Source organism: Canis lupus, chromosome 28 (assembly GCF_003254725.2).
Source record: "Canis lupus dingo isolate Sandy chromosome 28, ASM325472v2, whole genome shotgun sequence".
Taxonomy (NCBI): Eukaryota; Metazoa; Chordata; class Mammalia; order Carnivora; family Canidae; genus Canis; species Canis lupus.
Window position 1 is genome coordinate 40853348 of NC_064270.1, and position 21274 is coordinate 40874621.

Here is a 21274-nt window from a genome sequence, read left to right on the forward strand (position 1 = left end):
TCCTGCTCAGGGACTTACCTCAACAGCTGCTCGGACGTACATTTTAACTTTACTCTCGAGTCTTAAAGCTTCTAGTTCGTACTCCAGGCATTCGATTTCAATCAGCTTCCCGGGATCCTGCAGGACACACGGCTTTTGTCAGCGGGGCAGATGCTTCACGAACGACGCAATCACGCACATTCCTCGGCTTCAAAGACCATTTTAAAATATAACTAATGTGCTAGGTAGAGATTCAACAACAACAACAAAAAATCAGAGAATACAAAGACATACAACGAAAGCTTAAGATGTTTCCCCCAAATGCAAAGATGTTAAGTGAAAAACAGTTTTTTAAAAGACTTTTTTAACCGTGCGCCGGGCGGAGGCCGGGGGTGGGGGGGGGGAGATGATTTCACTGGACATTGAATTTTTACATAATCACGTCAACTTCAGATGAACTCATAAAATGTGGCAAATGTGTTTTACTTGGTCCCCGACAGGGCTAGGAGAGGCGGAGGAGAGGCGGTGGGCAGCAGGCTCGGGGGCCTTCAGGGGCACCCTTGGCCTCCAGCAAACCGCGTGCGGCTCTGCGGGGCTGCGGGGCTGCAAGCCGGGGCTGAGGAGAGCGGAGGCCTCCGGCCCTCCCCCCGGGGAGTAGGGCCCGGCTACGGTCATGGGTCTGCTGCTGTGCAGGCTGCGTGGCCATCTCTGCCTGGTTCCCGGCGGAGCACTCCCGACACCCTTGGGGTGCCCTGGGGGCATCTTTCCTTCCAAGGGTGAGACTCCCGTGGGCTCCCAGGTGGGGGCTGCTCACCCGTGATTGCAAGCTTGGGACTCTGAGCCTGCCCCATCCTCCAGAGTGGGGAGGGGCTGGAAACAGACCGATAATTGGATCACGCCTACGTGAGGAAGGCCCATGAAATCCCAATAGTACCGGGTTCGAGGAGCCTCCAGGTGGGTAACCCGTCCACACGCGGGGAGCGTGACCCACCAACTCCGCAGGGACAGAAGCTCCCGCCTCGCCTGGGCCTCTCCCAGACCCTCCCTCTGTGTCTCTTCATCTGTGCCTTCATCTGCATCCTTTATCACGTCACTTATTACACAAGAAGTCGGCAAACGTGTGTCCCTGAGTTCTGTAAGCTGCTCTGGAAAATTAATCAAACCCGAGGAGGCGGTTGTGGGAGCCCCTCACTTGTAGGCAAAGATGACAGAAGCTGCGGGTAACTTGGGGACCTTTCTCCTCGCTGTTGGCACCAAAGTCGGGGGGCAGTTTTGTGGGATTGAGTCCTTCACCCGTGGGATCTGACGCTGCCCCCCGTTAAGAGCGTCAGGGTTGCATAAAATTGTAGGACACCCAGCCGGAGTCCCAGAGAACTGCTCGAGGTGGGGAACACCCACCCCTTTTGGTGCTGGAAGTGCCAGAAGTGCACTGTTCTGTGTAAAAGCAAAGCCGAAGTCGTCAGGACTTGGAAAAGCAGCTCTTCCCAGACAGAGTAGTTAGTGGCGTCACAAGGCGTGATGCTCAGCGCCTCCTCCCTCCATCCACGCATCCTCACCGGGGCAAGTGTCTATCCAGAGCGTCCCCCCCCCCTCGCCCCGCCTTTTTTTCCCCCGTTGTTGGCTTTCTTGAGTATTGAGAGTTCTCTGCATACTCTGGATACGAAGCCCTTTATCAGATATGTGATTTGCAGACATTTGCACTCGGGATCTCATTCGTATTTCCATTTTCTGAACGATATCAAAGAACAAAAGTTCTTCGTTTTAACAAAATGTATTAATTTCTTGTATGGATTACACTTTGACATCACTTCTGAGAATTCTTTGCCTAACTCAAAGTCACAAAGACTTTTTTTTTTTTTTTCCCCTAAAAGCTGTATCATTTTGACTCTCACATTTAGGTCTACGGTGCATTTTGAGCTAATTTCTGTATATAGAGTGAAGTAGGGGGCCACGGTTTTCCTTTGTTCTACCATGTGGCTCGTCACCTGCTCCAGGAACACTACACCTGTGTCAAGTCAGCTGGCCTCACGTCTGCGGCTCTGACGCTGGGCTCCTTTCATCCCGTTCATCTGCGTCACCTCCTTCCGAGCAGCACCACACTGGCTGAACTACCGTCCTCAGGTGACGCAGCGTCCACCTTCTGACACCGCACTGCTTTTCCTTTTTTTAAATTTTATTTTTTTATTTTTATTTTTTGCACTGCTCTTCCAAAGTGGCTTTTAGGTATTTTGGTTCCTTTGCATTTCCATCCACGTTTTACCATGAGGGTGTCCCTCTCCGAAGCACTCCCGCTGGGACTCTGGTTGCGAGTGCCCTGAAGCCACCGTCCCAACCCGGAGGGAGCTGGCATCTCAACGGGAAGTCTTGTGATTCCCACCGGTCTCGTCTCTCTGAACAGCCAATGATCTCTTGAAGAGATTCAAATATCTTAAAAAGTCTTTCACATTTGCTCACGTTGTCGCCCTCTCTGGGGCTCCTCTCTATTTTCTGCAGACTTGGGATCTGCACCGGGCACCGCTTTCTTCTACCTGAACGGCTGCCTCCCAAGTTTCCTGTAGCCTGAGTCAGACTCCTTCAAATTTTGTATATTTTGTATATTTTACCTCCGGGTTTTTTTTAAGATTTATTTTTATTTATGATACAGAGAGAGAGAGAGAGAGGCAGAGACACAGGCAGAGGGAGAAGCAGGCTCCATGCACCGGGAGCCCGACGTGGGACTCGATCCCGGGTCTCCAGGATCACACCTTGGGCCAAAGGCAGGCGCGAAACCGCTGAGCCACCCAGGGATCCCCTTACCTCTGGTTTTTAAAGACACTTTCTGAGTATAGATTTTTAGGTGAATACTTTTTTCTTTTCATATTTTACAGATGTTGTCAATTTTACCTTTTTTAAAAAATAGCCATTAGGTTTTTTTGTAAAAAATAGCTATTAGTTACATTAATCTTTTTTATTGGCTTTTTGATGTCTATTTCATTTATTTTTGCTCTGATCTTCCTTCCTTCTGCTAACTGGGCTTGTTTCTTCTTTTTCTAGTTCCTTGAGGTATAAGGATAGGTTGTTTACTGTAGAGCTTTCTTTTTTCCCTACGTTGGGCGTTTTTACTGCCCTGTTAGGACTGCTTTGGCTGCATCCCGTAAGTCTTGATATGTTGTGTTTCCCTTGTCATACGTTCCAAGATACTTTAGATTTCCCTCTTGATTTCTTCCTTGACCGATTGGTGGTTCAGGAACATATTGTTTTAATTTCCATGTTTGTGAATTTCCTAGCTTTCTTCCCATTACTAACTTCTGGTTTCCTATCACTGTGTTCAGAAAGGATACTTGATATGATTTCAGTCTTCTTAATGCATCAAGATGTGTTTTGTGACTTAATGTATGATCTATCACGGAGAATGCTTTGTGTGTGCTTAGATGTATTTTGCTGCTGTTGGGTGATAAGCTCTACATATGTCTATCAAGCCCATTTGGTCTAAAGCGTAGCTCAAGCCCGATATATCCCTAATGAGTTTCTGTCTGGATGATATACCCATGTTGAAAGTGAAGTGCTGGGACGCCCCGGTGGCTCAGTGGTTGAGCTTCTGCCTTAGGCCCGGGGCGGGATCCCGGGGTCCCAGGATCAAGTCCCACGTCGGGCTCCCTGCATGGAGCCTGCTTCTCCCTCTGCCTGTGTCTCTGCCTCTCTCTCTCTCTCTCTCTCTCTCTCTCTCTCTCTCTGTGTCTCCATGAATAAATAAGTAAAATCCTAAAAAAGAAAAAAGTGAAGTATTGTAGATCCCTACTATTATTGTGTTGCTGTATATTTCTGCTTTCAGATCTGCTAATACTCTCACCTCATACACTTAGGAGTTCCAATGCAAGGTACATATGTCTGCACAATTGCTATATTCTCTTTTTTAAGATTTTATTTATTCTGGGATCACATTATAATCTGTTATATTCTCTTGATTAATCAATTGCATGTCATTATAGAATGATCATCTTTGTCTCATTACATTTTTTTTTTACTTTTGTATAAATATAGCTACTCCTGCTCTTTTGGTTACCATCAGCATGGAATGTTTTTTTCCCATTCCTTCACTTTCAGCCTACATGTATCCTTAAAGTTGAAGTGAGTCTCTTGTGGGCAGCATATGTGTATTTTTTTTTAATACATTCAGTATTCTGTGTCTTTTGATAGGAGAACTTAGTCCTTCATATTTAAAGTAATTGTTAATAGGTAAAGACTTATCGCCATCTTCTTTTCTGGCTGTTTTACAGTTTCTTTGTTTCTTTCTCCTGCTTTCTTCTTTTGTGATTTGATGATTCTCCATTGTGGTATCCTTTAATTCTTTTAATCTTCTGCACATTGTGCTTTGTGGTTACCATGAAGACTACATAAAACACTTAAAAACATTTATGTTAAATGACAATCTATTTTAAGTTGAAACAGCTTTACTCCAATCACATACAAAAACTCTTCTTACTATCCCCCCATTGGTTTTTTGTCACAATTTACATCTTTTAGTGTTTTGTAACCATTAACAGATTATTGTAGCAAGTTATTTTTACTAATTTTGTCTTTTAAACTAGTGATTTACACGCCACCATTACAATAGAAGTATTCTGACATAACTATATACTTACCTTTACCAGTTAGTTTTATACTTTCATATATTTTTATGTTACTAATTAATGTCCTTCCATTTCACCTTGAAGAACTCTCTTTAGCATTTCTTCTAAGGCAGGTCTGGTAACTCACCCAACTTTTGTTTCTCTGGAACTGTCTTTCTCTGTCCTTCGTTTCTGAAGGACAGCTTTGCTGGATAAAATATTGTCTCACAGTTTTTTTTCTTTTAGCACTTTGAATATATCATCTGATTCCCTCCTGGCCTGCAAGGTCTCTGCTGGTAAATCCATTGATAGCCTTATGGCAGTTTTCTTTCATCAGATCAGTTTGTTTCTCCTGTTACTTTCAAAATTCTCTCCTTTATAACAATAATTTTTATAAAACTTTTAACAGTTTTATTATAACATGTCTTGGTGAAGTCTTCACTGGGCTGAATCTCCATGGGACCTATGAGCTTTATGTACTTGGATGACCATACCTCTCTGCAGTTTTGGGAAGTTTTCAACCATTATTTTTAAAAATCATTTTTCTTTCCCCTTTATCTTCTTTTGCCTTCTGGAACTCCCATAATACAAATATTGTTTTGCTTACTAGTGTCCCATAATTCACATAGGCTTTCTACGTTCTTTTTTTTTTTTTTTTTCTCTACGCTCTTTTTCATTTTTTTCTCTGGATAATTTCAAGTGATGTTTTAGGTTACAAATTCTTTTTTCTGCTTGATCAAGCCTCCTACTGATGCTCTCCACTGACTTCATTCACTGTATTTATTCTTCAGCTCCAGGATTTCTATTTTATTTTATTTATTTTTTTATTTTTTTTACTATTAAACTCATTTTCGTCACATATGTTTTTCCTGATTTCATTGTGTACCTGTGTTCTCTTGCAGCTTGCTGAGCTTCCTTAAAACAATTATTTTGATTTCTTCGTCTGGAAATTCATATATCTCCATTTCTATGGAGTAGGTTACTGGAAAACTGTTCTCTTGGTGGTGTCATGTTTCCTTGATTTTTTGCTGTTTCTTGTAGCCTAGTGTTGACATCTGTGCATTTGATGTAATCATTTTTTTCATACCTTACAGTCCAGTTTTGGTGGGGAGAGACCGTCACCTGTGGGTGGGGTGAGAATGCAAGCTAAGAAGGATGTGGCAGCTATAGTTGTAGGGAAGGCCTAGAACTCCATGCAGCTCCACAGCTGAGGTCAGCCACAGCAAACACTAGGATTCCTCAAAAGTCAAGACTGCTAGTCTCTAGTTTCAAGGTCTGTTGGGGTCTTTGGTGGTAAAGCCTGCTAGGACCCCCCTGATCACTTTTTCTCCCTCAGGGGATGTTGTGGCCATGGGGGATCTCTTGTGGCACTAGGTCTGGGTTGCAAGCACCCTAGCAGTGGTGGCACTGATTTCTGATGCACAGGCACCCACAGAGCCACTTAGAGCTGAAGACTGCATTGGAGGGCACTTTCAGAGTCACAGCAGTTCTGGGGTCCTAGGTACTGGCTAGCTGACAGCAGTGATATGGAGTGTGACACGGGCGTGACAAGTGGCCATGAGACCAGGATCTACATCTAACTGCTTTAAATTCCATTCCAGGAACTATTCTCAGCCCTATGTAACTTCTGAAGGTTGTTCCCTGGTCTCCTTTTAGGTGGCTCTCTCTCCAGCTTGTGTGGTTCCCTTATAAACATGCACTAATCAGAACTCAGTTGAAGATTTGAGGGGTAGCCTCTGTAGGTCTCCAGAGCTCTCACTCTGTGCAGTTCACTCCTCCATCCTATCAACCACAGCTGCTCTGTCCTCCTCACTGCCAACTCCTCCTCAACTCGGGTAGACAGGCCCAGGCTTCACCAGTGTGCTCTTCCCTCGCCGAGTCTGCAAAGTCTCCAGGCAGTAAGCTGGGTGATGACAACGAGACTCACCCCCATGTGTTCCCCACCTCTCCAGTTTTGCCTTCTTTCGTTATCTACTGTTCAGTGTCTTCAAACATATTGTTACAAATATTGTTTGGCTTTTTTCAGTTGTTTCAGGCTTGAAGGCCTTTGACTCCAATTTGGCCAGAAACGTTCATTTCTTTCACTATATCATTTTCATATTCTTTCCCCCTTTTAAGAAAAGTCTCATTTATTTCTGAACAATCATATATGATTACGTATTTGTTTTTGCTTTGTATTTGTTTATTGTTCCTCTCAAGAAGGTAGTAAAATATCAGGCATTGCAATTCAGTGTTGGAGATCTAACCCAGCCTCACAGTCATTTCTGCTTTCCTCGATTGCCTCTTCCCCCTCGATTGATGTCACTCCACACTGAGCTCCTCGGAGTGACCCAACTCCTACACTTCCCAACCATGTTGGCCTATCACCAACAAAATTTGCCGCACACCTCTTAAGTGCCAGGCATTAGGCTAGGAAGCAAACAGGTCAGGTCCCCGTCCTCCAGGAGGTCTCGTTCCCATTGGGAAAATGGGCAAATCACCAAGTAACACATGAACATCATTATTAGGCATAAAGACGGGCGAGATGTAATAATGTAACCACTTGCCAGGAAAATCTAACAATTCCAAACCTATATGAACAAATACACATAAGAAACAACAAATGTACAGTGTAAAACTGAGAAACTCGTGTTTGTAGGGAGACTTTTTTTTTTTTTTTAATTTTTATTTATTTATGATAGTCACAGAGAGAGAGAGAGAGAGGCAGAGACATAGGCAGAGGGAGAAGCAGGCTCCATGCACCGGGAGCCTGATGTGGGATTCGATCCTGGGTCTCCAGGATCGCGCCCTGGGCCAAAGGCAGGCGCCAAACCGCTGCGCCACCCAGGGATCCCTGTAGGGAGACTTTTAACACATTTCTCATAGAACTCAATAGAGCAAACAGATAAAAATGAGTGAAACCCTGAAACAATGAACACTGCAGTGCTGTTTAATGGATACGTACAGAATCCTTTACTTAAAAAATGAAGAAATCCTTTTTGAGTATGCACAGAATGTTTACAAAAACTAAGAGCAATAAATACTGAGTATGTTGCAAAGTGCCAGCAAGGAGAGGGTGCCTTCATCTCAGAGGTGCAGTTCACCAAATGAACGCTCTGCGTTTGAGTTATACATTTAAGTTAAAAAAAAGAACCAGTACTAGTCATTTCCACAGATACCACACGGCAACACCAGGAAGGATAACACAGCCCGGGGGGAACGTCCCTCTCGTACACAGAGGGTGCTCTGTGCAGATGGTCTGAGGGAGGCGACGTCCGAGCTGAGGCCGGGCAGGGAGAGTCCCCTGGGGGACGTGCTCTGGAAGCACCAGAGTGGTGAGGGCCCCACCACCTACATGTGATCCTCCTTTACAGGAACCTGCTGGCGGCAACGAGGGCGACTCACCTCACCATAGGCAGAGCATCTGCGTGACTTCCGTAGCAGCACCAGGAAAAGGGGCTTAGCCCTGCTGACATTTTACAGAGATAAAAACCCACACTCCGAGGGTGTCACTCGGCTGGTGAGTGATGCAAGCACGGTGAGACCCCAATGCTAAGTTAGGGCCACTGTGTGTGGAAACAGACTATGGGAATGGGGCCATAAAAGAACTCTGAAACCCTCTGAAAATAGGCACCTCTGCTGTTTTCATCCTGTGCTTTCTGGTCTAGGTGTTCCCAGCCCAAGCTGCACCCATGCTTGCACGCCATCCTACCTCTCCCACCAGCAGTCCTATCCAAGTCCTACCAGGCCACCAAGGTGCAAATTTCCTGCTTTAGAACAATTTCCAGATCAACATGACCATGATATGACGACTGATTTCCCTTCTGCTAAACCATAGGTCTTGGGCACCTGGGTGGCTCAGCGGTCGAGCATCTGCCGTCAGCTCAGGTCATGACCCCAAGTCCCGGGATCAAGTCCTACATCAGGCTCCCTGCATGGAGCCTGCTTCTCCCTCTGCCTGTGTCTCTACCTCTCTGTTTCTCATGAATACATAAGTATTAAAAAAAAAAAAAACTGTAGGTCTTATTATCTGCACCGTGGAAGGGGCACTACCCTAGAGCTTTATTTGGAGGAAACTCCTGAGGGTCAGCTGATATCTAGGACTCCAGGTACTTTGAGCCCAGCAGGTGTTCCCTGGAAAGGGCAGACACTGATGCCCCTGCAAATGGTCCCACTGCCCGAGTGAATCCTCCTCCCTCTGCCTCTGTCACCCTCACGGGCAGCAGTGCCCCCAGCAACACCTGCTGGTCACCAGGCACTACGTCCACACCGCCTGTGCCAGTGGCTAAATGAACCTCTGCTCTGAGCAAGAGTCCTTGCAGCTTCTTATGTTAAAACACATACACCTGAACTGAAGCATGTGCTCTTAGAAACTTCTGACGGCAGTGTAAATTTTTCTTTGGAGGGCAGTGTTGTAATATGTGTTTTAAAATCCTCAAAGTGAAAATTCCCAAGTAATTTCATGTCGATGAGCTTACCTTAGCGGGAAAAAAAAAAAAAAAAAACTACGTGCAAATAAAAGCTTTGAGTGTAAAATATTGATTGCAGCCCTTTAGGTAGAAGCAAAAAGTAACAGGCTTTAAACGTCCAATCACGGGGCTGAAGAATCTGCTTTGGATCATGAATACCATGAAATGCTGTGCAGCCTTCAAGTGAATCGTGTAAACACCTGGTGGCAACACGGGCCGCTGCTGTGATGGCAGCGAGAGCGCGTGATGCAAGTGTCACATCGTCTCCACTGTGTCAAGGGCACATGTGGAAAACTGGAAGCGGTTTACCGACCACACGCTGCGAGGCCCTCCTGCCGGAGGGTTTTGTAATTCCTTTCCCTTCCTTTAGCCTTTTATGTCCAGAAGACAACGGGCAGGTGCCGCACATCCACAGTCACCCGTCACTTACTTTGCTGTCCATGTTCTTCAAGTCTGAGAGGCAGCCAGAGGAGATCTCCTCACATTTCAAGGTCAAAGAAAGACGAGCCAATTCAAAAAGCAAAAGAATTCTGGAAATGAAAAAACAAAAAAGCAAGGCATCAATAGAGGCGTCGGGGAGCATGTACCTGCAGGTCGCTGTCGGGGAGAGAAAGCAGTCAGTATTCAACCAGAGGCAGGAAGTAAAAATAAAATAAATACCCTGCCCAGCCCCCGCCAGGCCCTGACACAGAATTTGGCAGAGCTGCGTCCGCTGGGCGAGCTGCTCCTCCGCCGCCGCCGCCCTCACGTGGGTACAAGTGCGGTGAAGGAGGCAGGAACAAACAGCCCTGCACACTGACTCGGCGCCACGGGTGTCACAGTCCGAATCACCAGGGCAGTGGGGGCAACATGGGGAACAGGCAGGAATTTCCTGACTCAAAGCCTCTTCCTCCAACCACGGGACAAACACCCAAGGACGTCACCAGTGGGCATCTTTGTACGAAGTGGCAGGGGGACTCTGACATCTACAAGGAAACGCAAAACACCGACAGCCTAAGCGAACTTGGAAAAAGCCCAAGGCTGGAGGACCAGCCACCTGACCGTGAGACTTGGTATAAAATCGTAGGAGTCCAGGCCTGACGCAGGACAGGCCCGAGTCCTCCGCCTCAACCCTGACATTCCGGACCAGGCCTCCTCGCTGGGCATGGGACACCCGTTGTGTGCACCAGGCGCAGTACGTGTCGCAGCATCCCTGGCGGCCAGGCACGGGATGCCAGTAGCAGCCCCAGCGGCGGCCACCGGCGGTGTCTCCAGACATGCCCACTGGCCCCTCGATGAGCCAGTGCCCCCCTGCCCCTTGCCAGCCAACCATCAGTCTTACCCAGGCCCTAAATGGCTTGTCTGCTATAAGAGCCGAACTTGGGGTCACCACCCTCCCCTCCCTGCACTCGGAGTGACATGGGTCCCTGCACCCCCACCGTGCCGGCCCATGTCCTCTGCCACCTGCTCACCCCTGGAGCCGCGGGGCCCTGGCAGGCCTGGCCTCCTGACATTGGCCCCTCAGTGCTCCCCGAGCTCTGGCCACACGCACCCACCACACAGGTCCAAAGAGAAAACCCATAAATATAAATATCACTGGGTTTTAGTCCTTTTTTGTTTTTTTTTTTAGTTTTAAACAGAACATTTTTCCCACCCAGAATTCTTGGCACAGAAGCCAGGGTGGAGGGGTGTCAGCAGGGTCCCTCACAGAGTCGGGGAGGACCTGACAGCAAACACACAGAGGCAGCTGCGGCCGGCAGACGGCACGGCCGCTCCCCCAGGCCGAGGAGCACCGACCACGTGCCGGCGGCAGGCGAAGCCACACGGAAACCCGACTATCCACGTCGAAGCTGCTGGGTCGCCCTCTGTGGCCACGCATAGCGATGGCACAAGTTCTTACAAAAGTCAAGGCGCAGAGACGCGGCAGGGGAAGGGCCGTGCCGGGCACATACGCAGAGTTGGGGGCACACGACGGGGGGCAGAGTGTGCAGCGGCTCTGAGTTGGAGCCGCATGGCCTGGACTTCGGGGGGACCCGGGTCAGCCTCGCCCCACAGGGCTGTTGGGCAGGGAATCCGCGACAGGCCCGGGACTGGCGGGAGTGGACGGGGGTTCAAATCATTCTCACGTTAAATAAAACATTTCTGTACATAAAAAATTAATTTTATAAACCTAAGAGATACACAAACGGGAAAATTGATACATATACTGGAGCTGGAGGGCTCAAATTTTAAAATAGAAAAAGCTTCTGCACATCAATAATGAAACAATTTCTACTCCACTTACAAAAAACAGGCAAAAGAAACGTATAGGAAACTAATAAAGGGACAAAATGCCAGGGAACATGACAAAACGGCAGCAGCCAGAGGACTCAGGGTGAGAGCAAGGGTGCGTCCCCTCCCCTCCGACTTGCTCCAAGGCGACCGGAGGACTCGGAGGCCCGGGTCTTCACGTGCGCGCTCCGTAGGGCTCCTGCAGCATGTCTCAAGTGCCCCAGAGGCCCATTTCTAGAAACTTCCCCCAGGGCTGCTCTTATCAATAGTGATGCGTCCAAGGGAGGGCCACTGTGCCAGGGGGTGCCAGAGGGGACCCTGCACATTCGTGCCTGCACGTGCCTATGCATTCAAAAACGTGTGCCCGGGTTCACGGGACCCAGAGCGCTCGGGCTGACCTCCTAGAGCGCTTGAAAACCCAGGGGGAGAACCTAGTTGTAGAATATTCTGTGATGCAGAAACACGTTCACAATTCACATGGGAAAAGCGGGTTAAAAACCTATCTTACGATAATGTTGAAAATATACGTTGATCCATTTCAGACTTTCTGCAATTATCGCATATTACATTTGAAATTTAAAAGATGATGAAAATCATTTGAAGATTATTTGGGGGGGGGGGACAGGGAGAGGGAGAGGGAGAGGTGGGTAGCGGCAGGGGAGGGAGAACCGCAAGCTGACTTTGCACTGAGCGCGGAGCCTGATGTGGGGTCGGTCTCACAGGCCCGAGGTCGGCCTGAGCGGAAGCCAGGAGGCAGATGCTCCTCCGACCGGCCACGCCGGCCCCTGCTGGGGGGAATCACGGGCAGTTCTGTGTACGCAGCACCCCTGGCCCGTGCACTCAGAGGAGCCGCGGCGCAGCTCACGCGGGCAGCGACAGCATGAACACCAGACAGCCGGCCGGCCCTTTCGTCCGATCTGCCCCAGGCCGCCTGGAGACACCCGGCGACCCTGAGCCCTGCTGTTGGCGGCCTGCGTGACCCCTTCCCCCGGGTGACTCCCGTCTAACCAAGGAGGCCTCGACGTTGGGCCTGCTCAGACCCCAGGCAGCTCGGACCTCCTCGTGCGTGTTCCCCCTGCTGGCTCTGATAAAGCACCTGCTTGGTCGGGCTTCGCGAGAGACCGCAGCCCCGCCGTCACCCGGGCGGCGGCCGCGCCTGACTGCCCCACAGACACGGCAAGAGGACCCACGTGCAGGGTCAGCAGCTGCGGCTCTGGGGTGATGGTGACGCCGCGTCGCTAACACCCCCTCCACGGGCCTCTGCTCGACTGACTGGCCCAAACACCAGAAATCCCGTCTTCCCCGGTTCTCGGGGCCCGGAGACTGGGAGCAGGCGCGCAGGACCGCGCTCCCTGGCGGGCTCAGGGCTGCCTTGCTCCCCCAGCTTCCGGAGTTTGCCGGCCAGCCCGGGTGCTCCCCGGCCCGCAGCTGCAACACCCCGACCCTGCCTCTATTGTCACCCGGCCTTCGTCCCCGCGAGCATCCACATCCCAAATTTCCCTCGTCTTATAAGGACAGAAGTCACTGGTTAGGGCCCATCCTCGTCCAGCATGACCCCATCTCAACTCGATGACTCTGCAAAGATCCTATATCCAAACCAGATCGTGTTCACAGGCAGCAAGTCCCAAGGGTGGGCACGTGACTCTACCTTTTTGGGGAACACGGTTCTGCCCATAACACCCCAAAATCAATGAATGAATGACAGACGGAAAAAATACATCAGTAATTACCACAGACGACGGCCCAAATGTTTCACATGTTAGGAGCGCAGAGGCGCTGACGAGAAAGTCAGAGAAGCCAAAAGAGAAATTCTCCCAAGGGGTGGTTCGGAGGCCTCCGCACGTGCTGAGTGGGACGCCGCACTGGTGACCGCACTGGTGACCGGGGCGCGGGGGAAGCCAAGGCGGGGGGTGACTCCAGCCGCCGCGTGCACGGGGTGGGCCGGGGCGTCGGTCCTCTGAGTCTGCACCCGCGGGAAGCGCATCCGCCATTTCCGGGGCTCCGCTACGGGCTGCTCCCCGCTCCTCCCGTCAGCCTGACGCCGCGGCGGCCGCTGGGCTCCGGTCCGGGAGGCCCCCCCACTCGCTCAGCCCCGAGGCTGAGGACTCCAGCTGCCGGACGGACGTTACGCTGCGACTCCGACAGGTGGGAGACGCTTCAGTAACTTGGAAACCACCTGCGCTTACAGGTCAGCCTGGATTTCAGAAGCGTGATGTGAAGTCACGTATCCCGAGCGCCCCCCAGACCGCACAAACCGCCAGAGCCTCCACGGTGGCTGCCGAGGCCGCTTCGTCCACCGCGCCCCGTTTCCTGTACTTCGGGTCTCACGCAGCGACGGCGCAGACGCCCGGGGGGCGAGGGGGACACTTACTTTTCCTCTCTGACTGAAGGGAGGTGCTGGTGATTGAAATAGCTCAAGTGCTTATAGGTCTTCTTCAGAATCGGACCGACATCTTCAGGTAAATCATTTTTATCCAATTTCCTAGAATTTATAAGAACCAAAACATCATGTCACATTCGTTCAAACCATCCTAAGGGAGACTCCGAGTCTAAGGACCTGTGTTTCCCACTGAACAGAAGGCCTAACGACAACCCCCTCCCGCGTTCTTCACTCCCAGAACTCCTCCCGCCTCCTCACGCTCCTCCTGCCAGAGCAGGCGCGTCCTCCCCGCGCAGCCCGGCGGCCAACCCGGACTCACAGGAGGGCAACTACGTGGACGGGCCTGACCCGTAGTACTGGGGCGGGCGCGCCTCCCGCCGGAACCTGCCTCTCGTCACCCGCACGCTGATCTTCACACGCACTCGTCCCCCCGCCCTCTCCCCTCACACAGGCTCGTCTCCTCACCGCCCTCCCCTTAGAGGCCGCCCATCACACATGCTCATCTGCTCACCGCCCTCCCCTTACGCACACTTGTCTCCTCACACGCAACGGTCTCCTCACCACCCTCCTCCCACACGCACTGGTCTCACCACCCTCTCCCCTCACACAGGCTCGTCTCCTCACCGCCCTCCCCTCACACAGGCTCGTCTCCTCACCACCCTTCCCATACACACATTCGTTTCCTCACCACCGTCCCCTCAGAAGCATTCATCTCCTCACCGCCCTGTCCTCACATGCGCTCGTCTCCTCACACGCGCTCGTCTCCTCGCCGCCCTCATCTCCTCACGGCCCTGTCCTCACCGCGCTCGTCTCCTGGCCGCCCTCCTCCCAGGGCACCGGTCTCCTCAGTGCCTTTCCCCTCACACAGCGCACCCCCCTCGTCACTGCCTCCGCCACGGTAGCAGCTCTCTCTGTGCCGTTCCCCTCCTCCCTCACCTCACCCACTACTGTCGAGTTAGCTACTGTTGTTTTCCTCGACGTCGGGGTGCAACGTCCAGCCTCCTGGGGGGGCCGTCGCCAGATCTCAGGCCGCCCGCCAGTCCTCCTCCCCCACCCTCCTCACTGGCGTAGCAGCCGCTCACCTCCTGGCAGCCTCTCGGCTCCTCGCGGTAAAGGCAGGGAGGCCGAGTGCGTCCTGTGCGCGGCGCCCCTCCGGCCCCCTCCCGCGCACAGCCGTAGCCCGTCTGGGGCGGACCCCGAGTGCGCAGCGGCCGGCACCGACCCCCTGAGCACTTACGCTTTGAGCACGTTGATGTCGTAAGTGACAGACAGGCCCACGGAGGTTCTCTTTTCCTGCTTTAGCTGAAGCTCATCCACTAATTCGTGTTGTACCTGCAACAAAATGGAACCGAATTACTAACCGGCTTAAATAATTAGGCAGAGACGCAGGAATTAGTTCCTTTACATTTATTTCTCCTTTAAAATTAATATTGTAACGAACAACATCTCCTCGTTAGTTAGGTTTCCCGTTTAGTTTTCACAAAGAACCTCAGCTGGTTTCCTACACACGGAAGTTAGCAAAGGGCGACGGTCCTCGTACCTTGGGGGGCTGGTTACTTCAGTAACGAGCTTTCTGCTGCTCTTTTTTTATTTTAAGATTTTATTTATCTATTCATGAAAGACACAGAGGGAGAGAGAGAGGCGGAGACACAGGCGGGGGGAGACGCAGGCTCCATGCAGGGAGCCCGACGTGGACTCGATCCCGGGACCGAAGGTGGCCCTAAACCGCTGAGCGCCCGGGCTGCCCTCTCCTGGCCTTTTTTAATTCAAGGCTGTCATGAGTGACCTATTCAAAGATCACGGTGAAGGGAAAAGATTCTGTTTGTCTCCTCAGGTACGCACGACGTACACGTGCTTTGGTGTCTCTCGGGGGATGGACTTGGCTGTTTTTATAGTTTTGCAAAAACGACATCGAAGCCCGTTCCCTCCTCCTGGCGTCCTCAACGCGCCAACCTACCAGGACAGAAAACATCTGTCGATATCTGTGTGGCACGTGGGCCTTTATAAACGGCGCTGCAGTGACACAAAACTTCGCGGCCTCCTCCTTCCTTCCAGCCTGTAGGTAACAGTCCAGAAGCTCCCTGGATGATACAAAAACACTGTTACCACTGACGAAATCGCCTCCTGCTGCAAACGTCGAGCCGCCGGGTTATCACGCATTTACTCCTGTCCCGGTTCACGAGGTTCGGGAAGCCGCCCACGGCCGCGTGGGCCACACTCCTGCAGCGCGGGGCCCGGGACTGGCGCGGGGCTGGCGGGGCGGGAGGACGTGTACGCGCCGCGACTCCCCCCAGTGCTTAGAGTCGCACTTCGAAGAGAGGCTGTCTCGGCGCTTGTGGTCTGTTGAAGGCTCCCCACGTCACCAGGCCGCAGGTGGGACAGCCCGGGGATTCTGGGTTCCCACGTCGGGCGGATGGCGGGTCCCTGCGGACACTCACACAGTCGCTGGCCTGCAGCGGCGCTCCCCTCGAGGGGCAGCCCGGCCACTGCCTTCGGGTGCACCCAGCTCGGGGACCGCACGCTGCCCGTGTCACTGAGGCCCATTGGGCTGTCTGCGTGCAGACACGCTTGTGCGCGCTGCCCTGAGCAGGCCCCACCGCCTGGGGTCATCTGCTGCCGCAGCCACCATGTCACCCATGCACAGGGCCGACTTCTAACCCCCGAGCCAGGATGTGACAGAAGCTCGGTTTCCTGCGCTCTAAGTGTCAACGGCCATCATGTTGTGCCATCCACATGATCGGCCCCGAGTCCAGCCACAGACCCCAGCGAACAAGACGACGACACGACTCTAACCACGCGGCAGAGAGCACTGACGTCCCCTGTGGGCCACCGGGCCGGGAAGGTCACGGGGCCGCGGGTCCTGCTCAGGCCTCGCCGCAGGGGAGGCGGCTTCAACTCACAGCATCAGCTCTGCGCGCCACTCCTTGTCCTCCTCCTCCGTCTGATTTAACACGGCGACGATCTGCGACAGGCTGGAGATCAGGTGGTGGTGGAACCCGGGCTTCAGGAAGGGCCTCACCATGTGCCAGTACAGCACCGACGCGTTATACACCAGGAAGTAATACCTGCGGCGGGGGACAGTCACCCAGGAGGTCGTCACGGGAGGGGACATTGTGGGGGAGGTGGTTGTGGGAGGGGACGTCGCGGGGGGGGGGAACGTCGTGGAGGGGGGGAGGACGTCGCAGGAGGGGATGTCGTGGGGGAGGTGGTCGCAGGGGAGGTGGTTGCGGGAGGGGACATCACAGGAGGGAACGTCGTGGGGGAGGTGGTCACGGGAGGGGAGAGCCCTCCCAGGGCGTCCTGGCAGAAGGGGCTTGAGGCTGCAGGTCAGCCCGGGCCATGAGGACCCAGCCACGGGGCTCCTGAGTCCAGACCAGAGGTCCGTTCACTCATTCACCCATTCACTCATTCACTCATTCCCAAAGTGATCGGCTCCCTGTAAAAACACAGCACCCCAAGGTCTTTGGCTCCCAAGGGACAGACGAGAACAGGCAGGCACAGCAGGAACCCAGGAAGTCTTCCCGGAGGGAGTAACATCTTCTGAGACCTGCACCGTGACGAGCAATCAGCCCGGAGACAGCGCACAGGAGGGGCCGACAGGCAGAGGTGGGGGAGCAGAGCCTTTGGGGAACGAAGTCCCCAAGCCTGCACTCGGAGTGCAAAGTAAGGTGGGGGGGCAGGGGCCCCCCGGAGGGCGGGCCTCCCACTGGGCGCATCTGAGTGAGGAGCCCCCTCTCGGGAGAGGCCAGCTCGGCCTGGGACGCCCCAGGTGCCGGGAGGAGGCCGTGCGGCCGTGCACCCCGGGCTCCTTCCACGGGGCAGCCTGCTCGATTAGCGGTGTTCACACGGGCTCGTCTGCGAGCCCAACGGTTTCGGGAACCTTGCTTTCTGATGAAGGAGACGGTAAGTAGAAAACCCGGCTACTTCCAGCTAAATCACTAGGGACGCGGACACGAGGCCTGGCAATCTGCCTGGGGGAGAGGACCCCGATGCTGAACCCTCAGGGAGGCCCAGGGAGTGAGGGGCTGTGGGGAGACCCCAGAGGAGGTTCCCGTGGAGAAAGCACACAAAAGTCATCGCAGACCACAGACTGCAGGACAGACAGAAGGACAAAGGCGTGCGCCGTGCCTGGCCCTCCACGTCAGAGACAGAGCCTACAGCACGCACAAAACCCTGCAGTGTGAACAGGTGTCAGCACATGGGAGCCGTGGTCCCGAACCCCTTCCACAATCCTCGTAGAAACGCCGCGTGCATTACGCCCACCTGGGTTCTCCTTTTGCGAAGTTTATTGCCTTCATATACTGGGTCACACAGTTTTCAAATTCCTCCTAAAACAATGTAAAGAACGCACAATTACATGAATTTGCCCCTGAAACCTCAATCGTGGCTCGTGGTCGCTTCTGCGGACAGTAAGGAGCCCACGGTAAGCAGCAGGAGCGGCCACGGTCAGGTGTCAGACACGCCCGCTCACAGGCCGGGGCCCTGGCACCAGCAGGGCAGGGCACAGCCGCCAAACGTCAAGCAGGAGCTGAGTCCTGGAGCAGCCCACACGCAGCCCACACGCTGCTCACCGTATCCGTAAAGGGCACGTGAGGACACATCTGGCCCCACAGTTCCGGAAGCAGAGTGGGACTGCGTTTCCACACGAGACACAGAGTGCTGAGGATCAAGGCAGCCTCGGGGAAAACCCAGAGTGGGACAAACCACTAGCCACCCCGGAACGGCCCACTGGCAGGGGTGCTGGGTCCCCCGGAAGCCTTGGGGCTGTGCCCACCAGGGCTGCACCCTCAAGCCCCTGCCTGCCCCCTGGGGCATCTCTCACCAGGTTTTCCGACGACTTGGGGGCACAGAGCTGGGCCCGGCACAGGTGCGCTCTGCCCAGGAACTGGGTGACCGGCCCCTTCACCTTGAAGTACATCTGGATGCAGTCGTCGCTCATCTCGGGCTGCCCCATCTGCAGGACAGGGGTGCCCCCCCAAGTTGCTCTGACGGCAGCCTGAGGGCGCAGGTCCAGCAGATCCCCAGGGACCCCCCTGGGTGCTCCTGCCCTATCCGCCCCGCGACCCCTGGACCCCTGGACTCGGTACCTTCAGGGCCTGCTCCGCACACAGAACAAACAGGTCGGGGCTGAAGCTCTCCGTGGGGTCAAACTCTGACTTGCCCAGGTTGGCCGACTTAATGAGCTCATAGGCCCTCCTTAGGGAGGCGGCATCTACCGTAGGCCAAGGTCCGGCGGAGGCCGTGAGGAGGGGCTGCAGCCCGGGTCCACACCCTCCCCGCGCGGCCTCCCCTCCCCCATCCCCCCCCCCGTGGGCCTCCTCCCCTCCCCCCTGCTGCCCGGCGTCTGCACCCTCCCCTCCCCCTCCCCCATCCCCCCGCGGGGCTCTCCCCTCCCCCTCCCCCCTGCTGCCCGGCGTCCCCCCCCCGCCCCGCGCCCCCTCCGCAGCCTCCCCCAGGCCGAGCCCCCGCAGCAGTGGAGGATGACACGACACGGGGTCGCGGAGGCCCCGCGGGGGGAGCGGCGGACGGGGGTTCGGGGGCGCCCCGAGTCAGGGGTCTGCTGGGGCGGGCGTGTCGCCTCCCGGGGCGGGGTCGGGGTCGGGGTCTGGTCGGGGTCGGGGTCGGGCCGGCGCACCCTGCTGGCTCTGGGCTCGGGCCAGCTCCTGCGTGATGACCAGGTCCATGGCGGCGGCCCCGGGCCCTGGGTTTCCTCCCGCTCGCGGCCGGAGCGCGGTTGCCTAGCGACGGGGGACGCCGCGGGCCCTACGGGTCGGCGCCGGGGCCACACTAGTGCGGAGGCGAACGGCCGCCGGGGCCGCCTTCCCTACGGGGGCGGGCGAGGGCAGCGGAGCCAGGGCGGGGCGCGCTCGCGTCGGGGTCGGTCGGGTCGGGTCGGGTCGGGTCGGGGTCGCGCTGCCCGGGCGCCCTCACCGCACCCGCCCCGCTCCCCCCGCCCCGGCTGATGCTCCGGGGAGCCCCGCCCCCTCGCCCGCATCCCCCCAGCCCAAGGATGCCCCGGCCTGGTCCCGGCCCCGGAAGTGTCCTGCCGGCCTTAACTCCTTCACTCGGGCATGCACGCGTGCGCTCATTCACTCGTTCCTTCGTTCATTCATTCGTGCCCGCTGCAGAAGGAGGATCCTACAGCTGCTGACCCTGCGGGGCGGGGCTGAGCGCGCCTGGGAGCGCAGCAGGTGCACCTGCCGCTGCCTGCGCCTGCGGAGGGGATGTCAGGCACAGCGAATGCCTGCCAGGGGTCGGATCCCGAGGGGGTGGCGCAGGCGAGGGCTGGGGGCCGAGCTGAGATCCGCCAGAGGAGAGGAGGCTCCCCACAAGTGCGGGATGAGCAGCACCTGCGCCGGCGGGGAGCAGGACTGGGTGCCCAGGAGGCGTGGGGGGGAGGGAACCCGCCAGGGCAGGTGCCCCCCACACCAGGATATTGGACCCAGCGGCCCCGGGTCTCAGCGTTTTCTGACTGGTACCAGGTGGAGACTGGTTTGGAGGTGGTGACAAGGCCACAGGCTCATGCCCAGGGCAGGAAGGGAGAGCGGGTCTGGGTGACAGGTGTATGGGTGACAGGTGTGGGACCAAAGAGGACCAAGAGGGCCGTCCACCCCGGGGGTGCACAGGGCAGGCACCAGGCCGGGGAGCTCCAGGAGAGGGCTGGCCAGGGGCAGCTCAGGAGCGGGTCCTGGGTGTTCTGTGGGGGCATGTGGGATGCTGAGTATTCAGAGCTCATGTTCGCAGGAAGGCTCTGGGCTGGAGATGCAGGCGTGCACACACCTGCCCCGGCCTTGGTGTGCGGGTGAGAGCCCCGGGGCCAGGGGGGCTGGAGACCGGCCTTGGAGAGCCCTCGGCCAGGAGCAGCGGGAAGAGCTGCAGGAAGAGCTGCAGAGGTGGAAGGGAAGCCGTGCAGAGCCCCCGCAGCAAGGGCAGGGGTTGGGGGAGGGCGTCAGCTACGTGAAATGTGGCCAAGGTGTCGTGAGGCGAGCGCTTAGAAGCAGTGGTCGGGGTTAGCAGCGTGGAGGCTGTGAGCAACCCCAGGACAGCCATTTCTCTGAAGGGGGCGTTGGGGGGGGTGCAAGAGTGAGTGGGCCCTGGAGCAGAGACAGAGCGAGTTGCACAGCTTTTTCAAGAAATTTGACTTCTCACGGAGTGGAGGAGACGAGGCAGGGACTTAGTCATCTGGGAGGGATATTTCTAAAGGAATGAGACAGGCGAGCTTGTAAAGCTGATGGGCTTTTATTGCCTCACGTGGCGGCGAATGTGGAGAATCCTGCAGCCTCCACGGAGACAAACAGCTACTAGGAAGTGACTTTAGCCAGGAACAGGGTACGATGCCAACAGTGAGTGTGGATCGTGTCTGTAAATACCAGCAACAAGCAGAAAAGGACAGAAACACGCCGTCTAGAACAGCACCAAAACAGAGCACTTTGGAATAAATTTAACAAAAGATGCGTAAAACCGCAGCAGTAAGGCTACAAAATGTGGCTGAGAGGTCGCAAGTCTGGGATTTGGGGTTCGGGAGATGCCCTTTCCTTCGGAGGGGCGCTTCTTGCTCCGGGCAATCCCAGTCACGATCCCAGCAGACCTTTCTCTGGAAACCTGCAGGTGACCCTAAAATATCCACA

The 21274-nt window shown here is 54.8% G+C and overlaps 1 protein-coding gene across 8 annotated transcripts in view; it reads right to left on the minus strand.

The window, feature by feature from the left end:
• The window catches only part of CFAP46 (cilia and flagella associated protein 46), a 96722-nt gene extending 77306 nt beyond the window's left edge, over positions 1-19416 (minus strand). For all 8 annotated transcript variants that reach the window (XM_025467717.3, XM_025467722.3, XM_025467721.3 and 5 more), the window contains exons 1-10: positions 19282-19416; positions 18734-18858; positions 18469-18600; positions 17910-17974; positions 16547-16711; positions 15604-15727; positions 14884-14978; positions 13638-13748; positions 9447-9546; positions 19-117 (exon numbers count right to left, since the gene is read on the minus strand). In XM_025467717.3, the coding sequence (XP_025323502.3) occupies positions 19-117; positions 9447-9546; positions 13638-13748; positions 14884-14978; positions 15604-15727; positions 16547-16711; positions 17910-17974; positions 18469-18600; positions 18734-18858; positions 19282-19330 (1065 nt within the window). In that variant the 5' untranslated portion in view covers positions 19331-19416. The remainder of the gene's footprint in view (positions 1-18; positions 118-9446; positions 9547-13637; positions 13749-14883; positions 14979-15603; positions 15728-16546; positions 16712-17909; positions 17975-18468; positions 18601-18733; positions 18859-19281) is intronic.
• Between the last annotated feature and the right edge of the window lie 1858 nt (positions 19417-21274).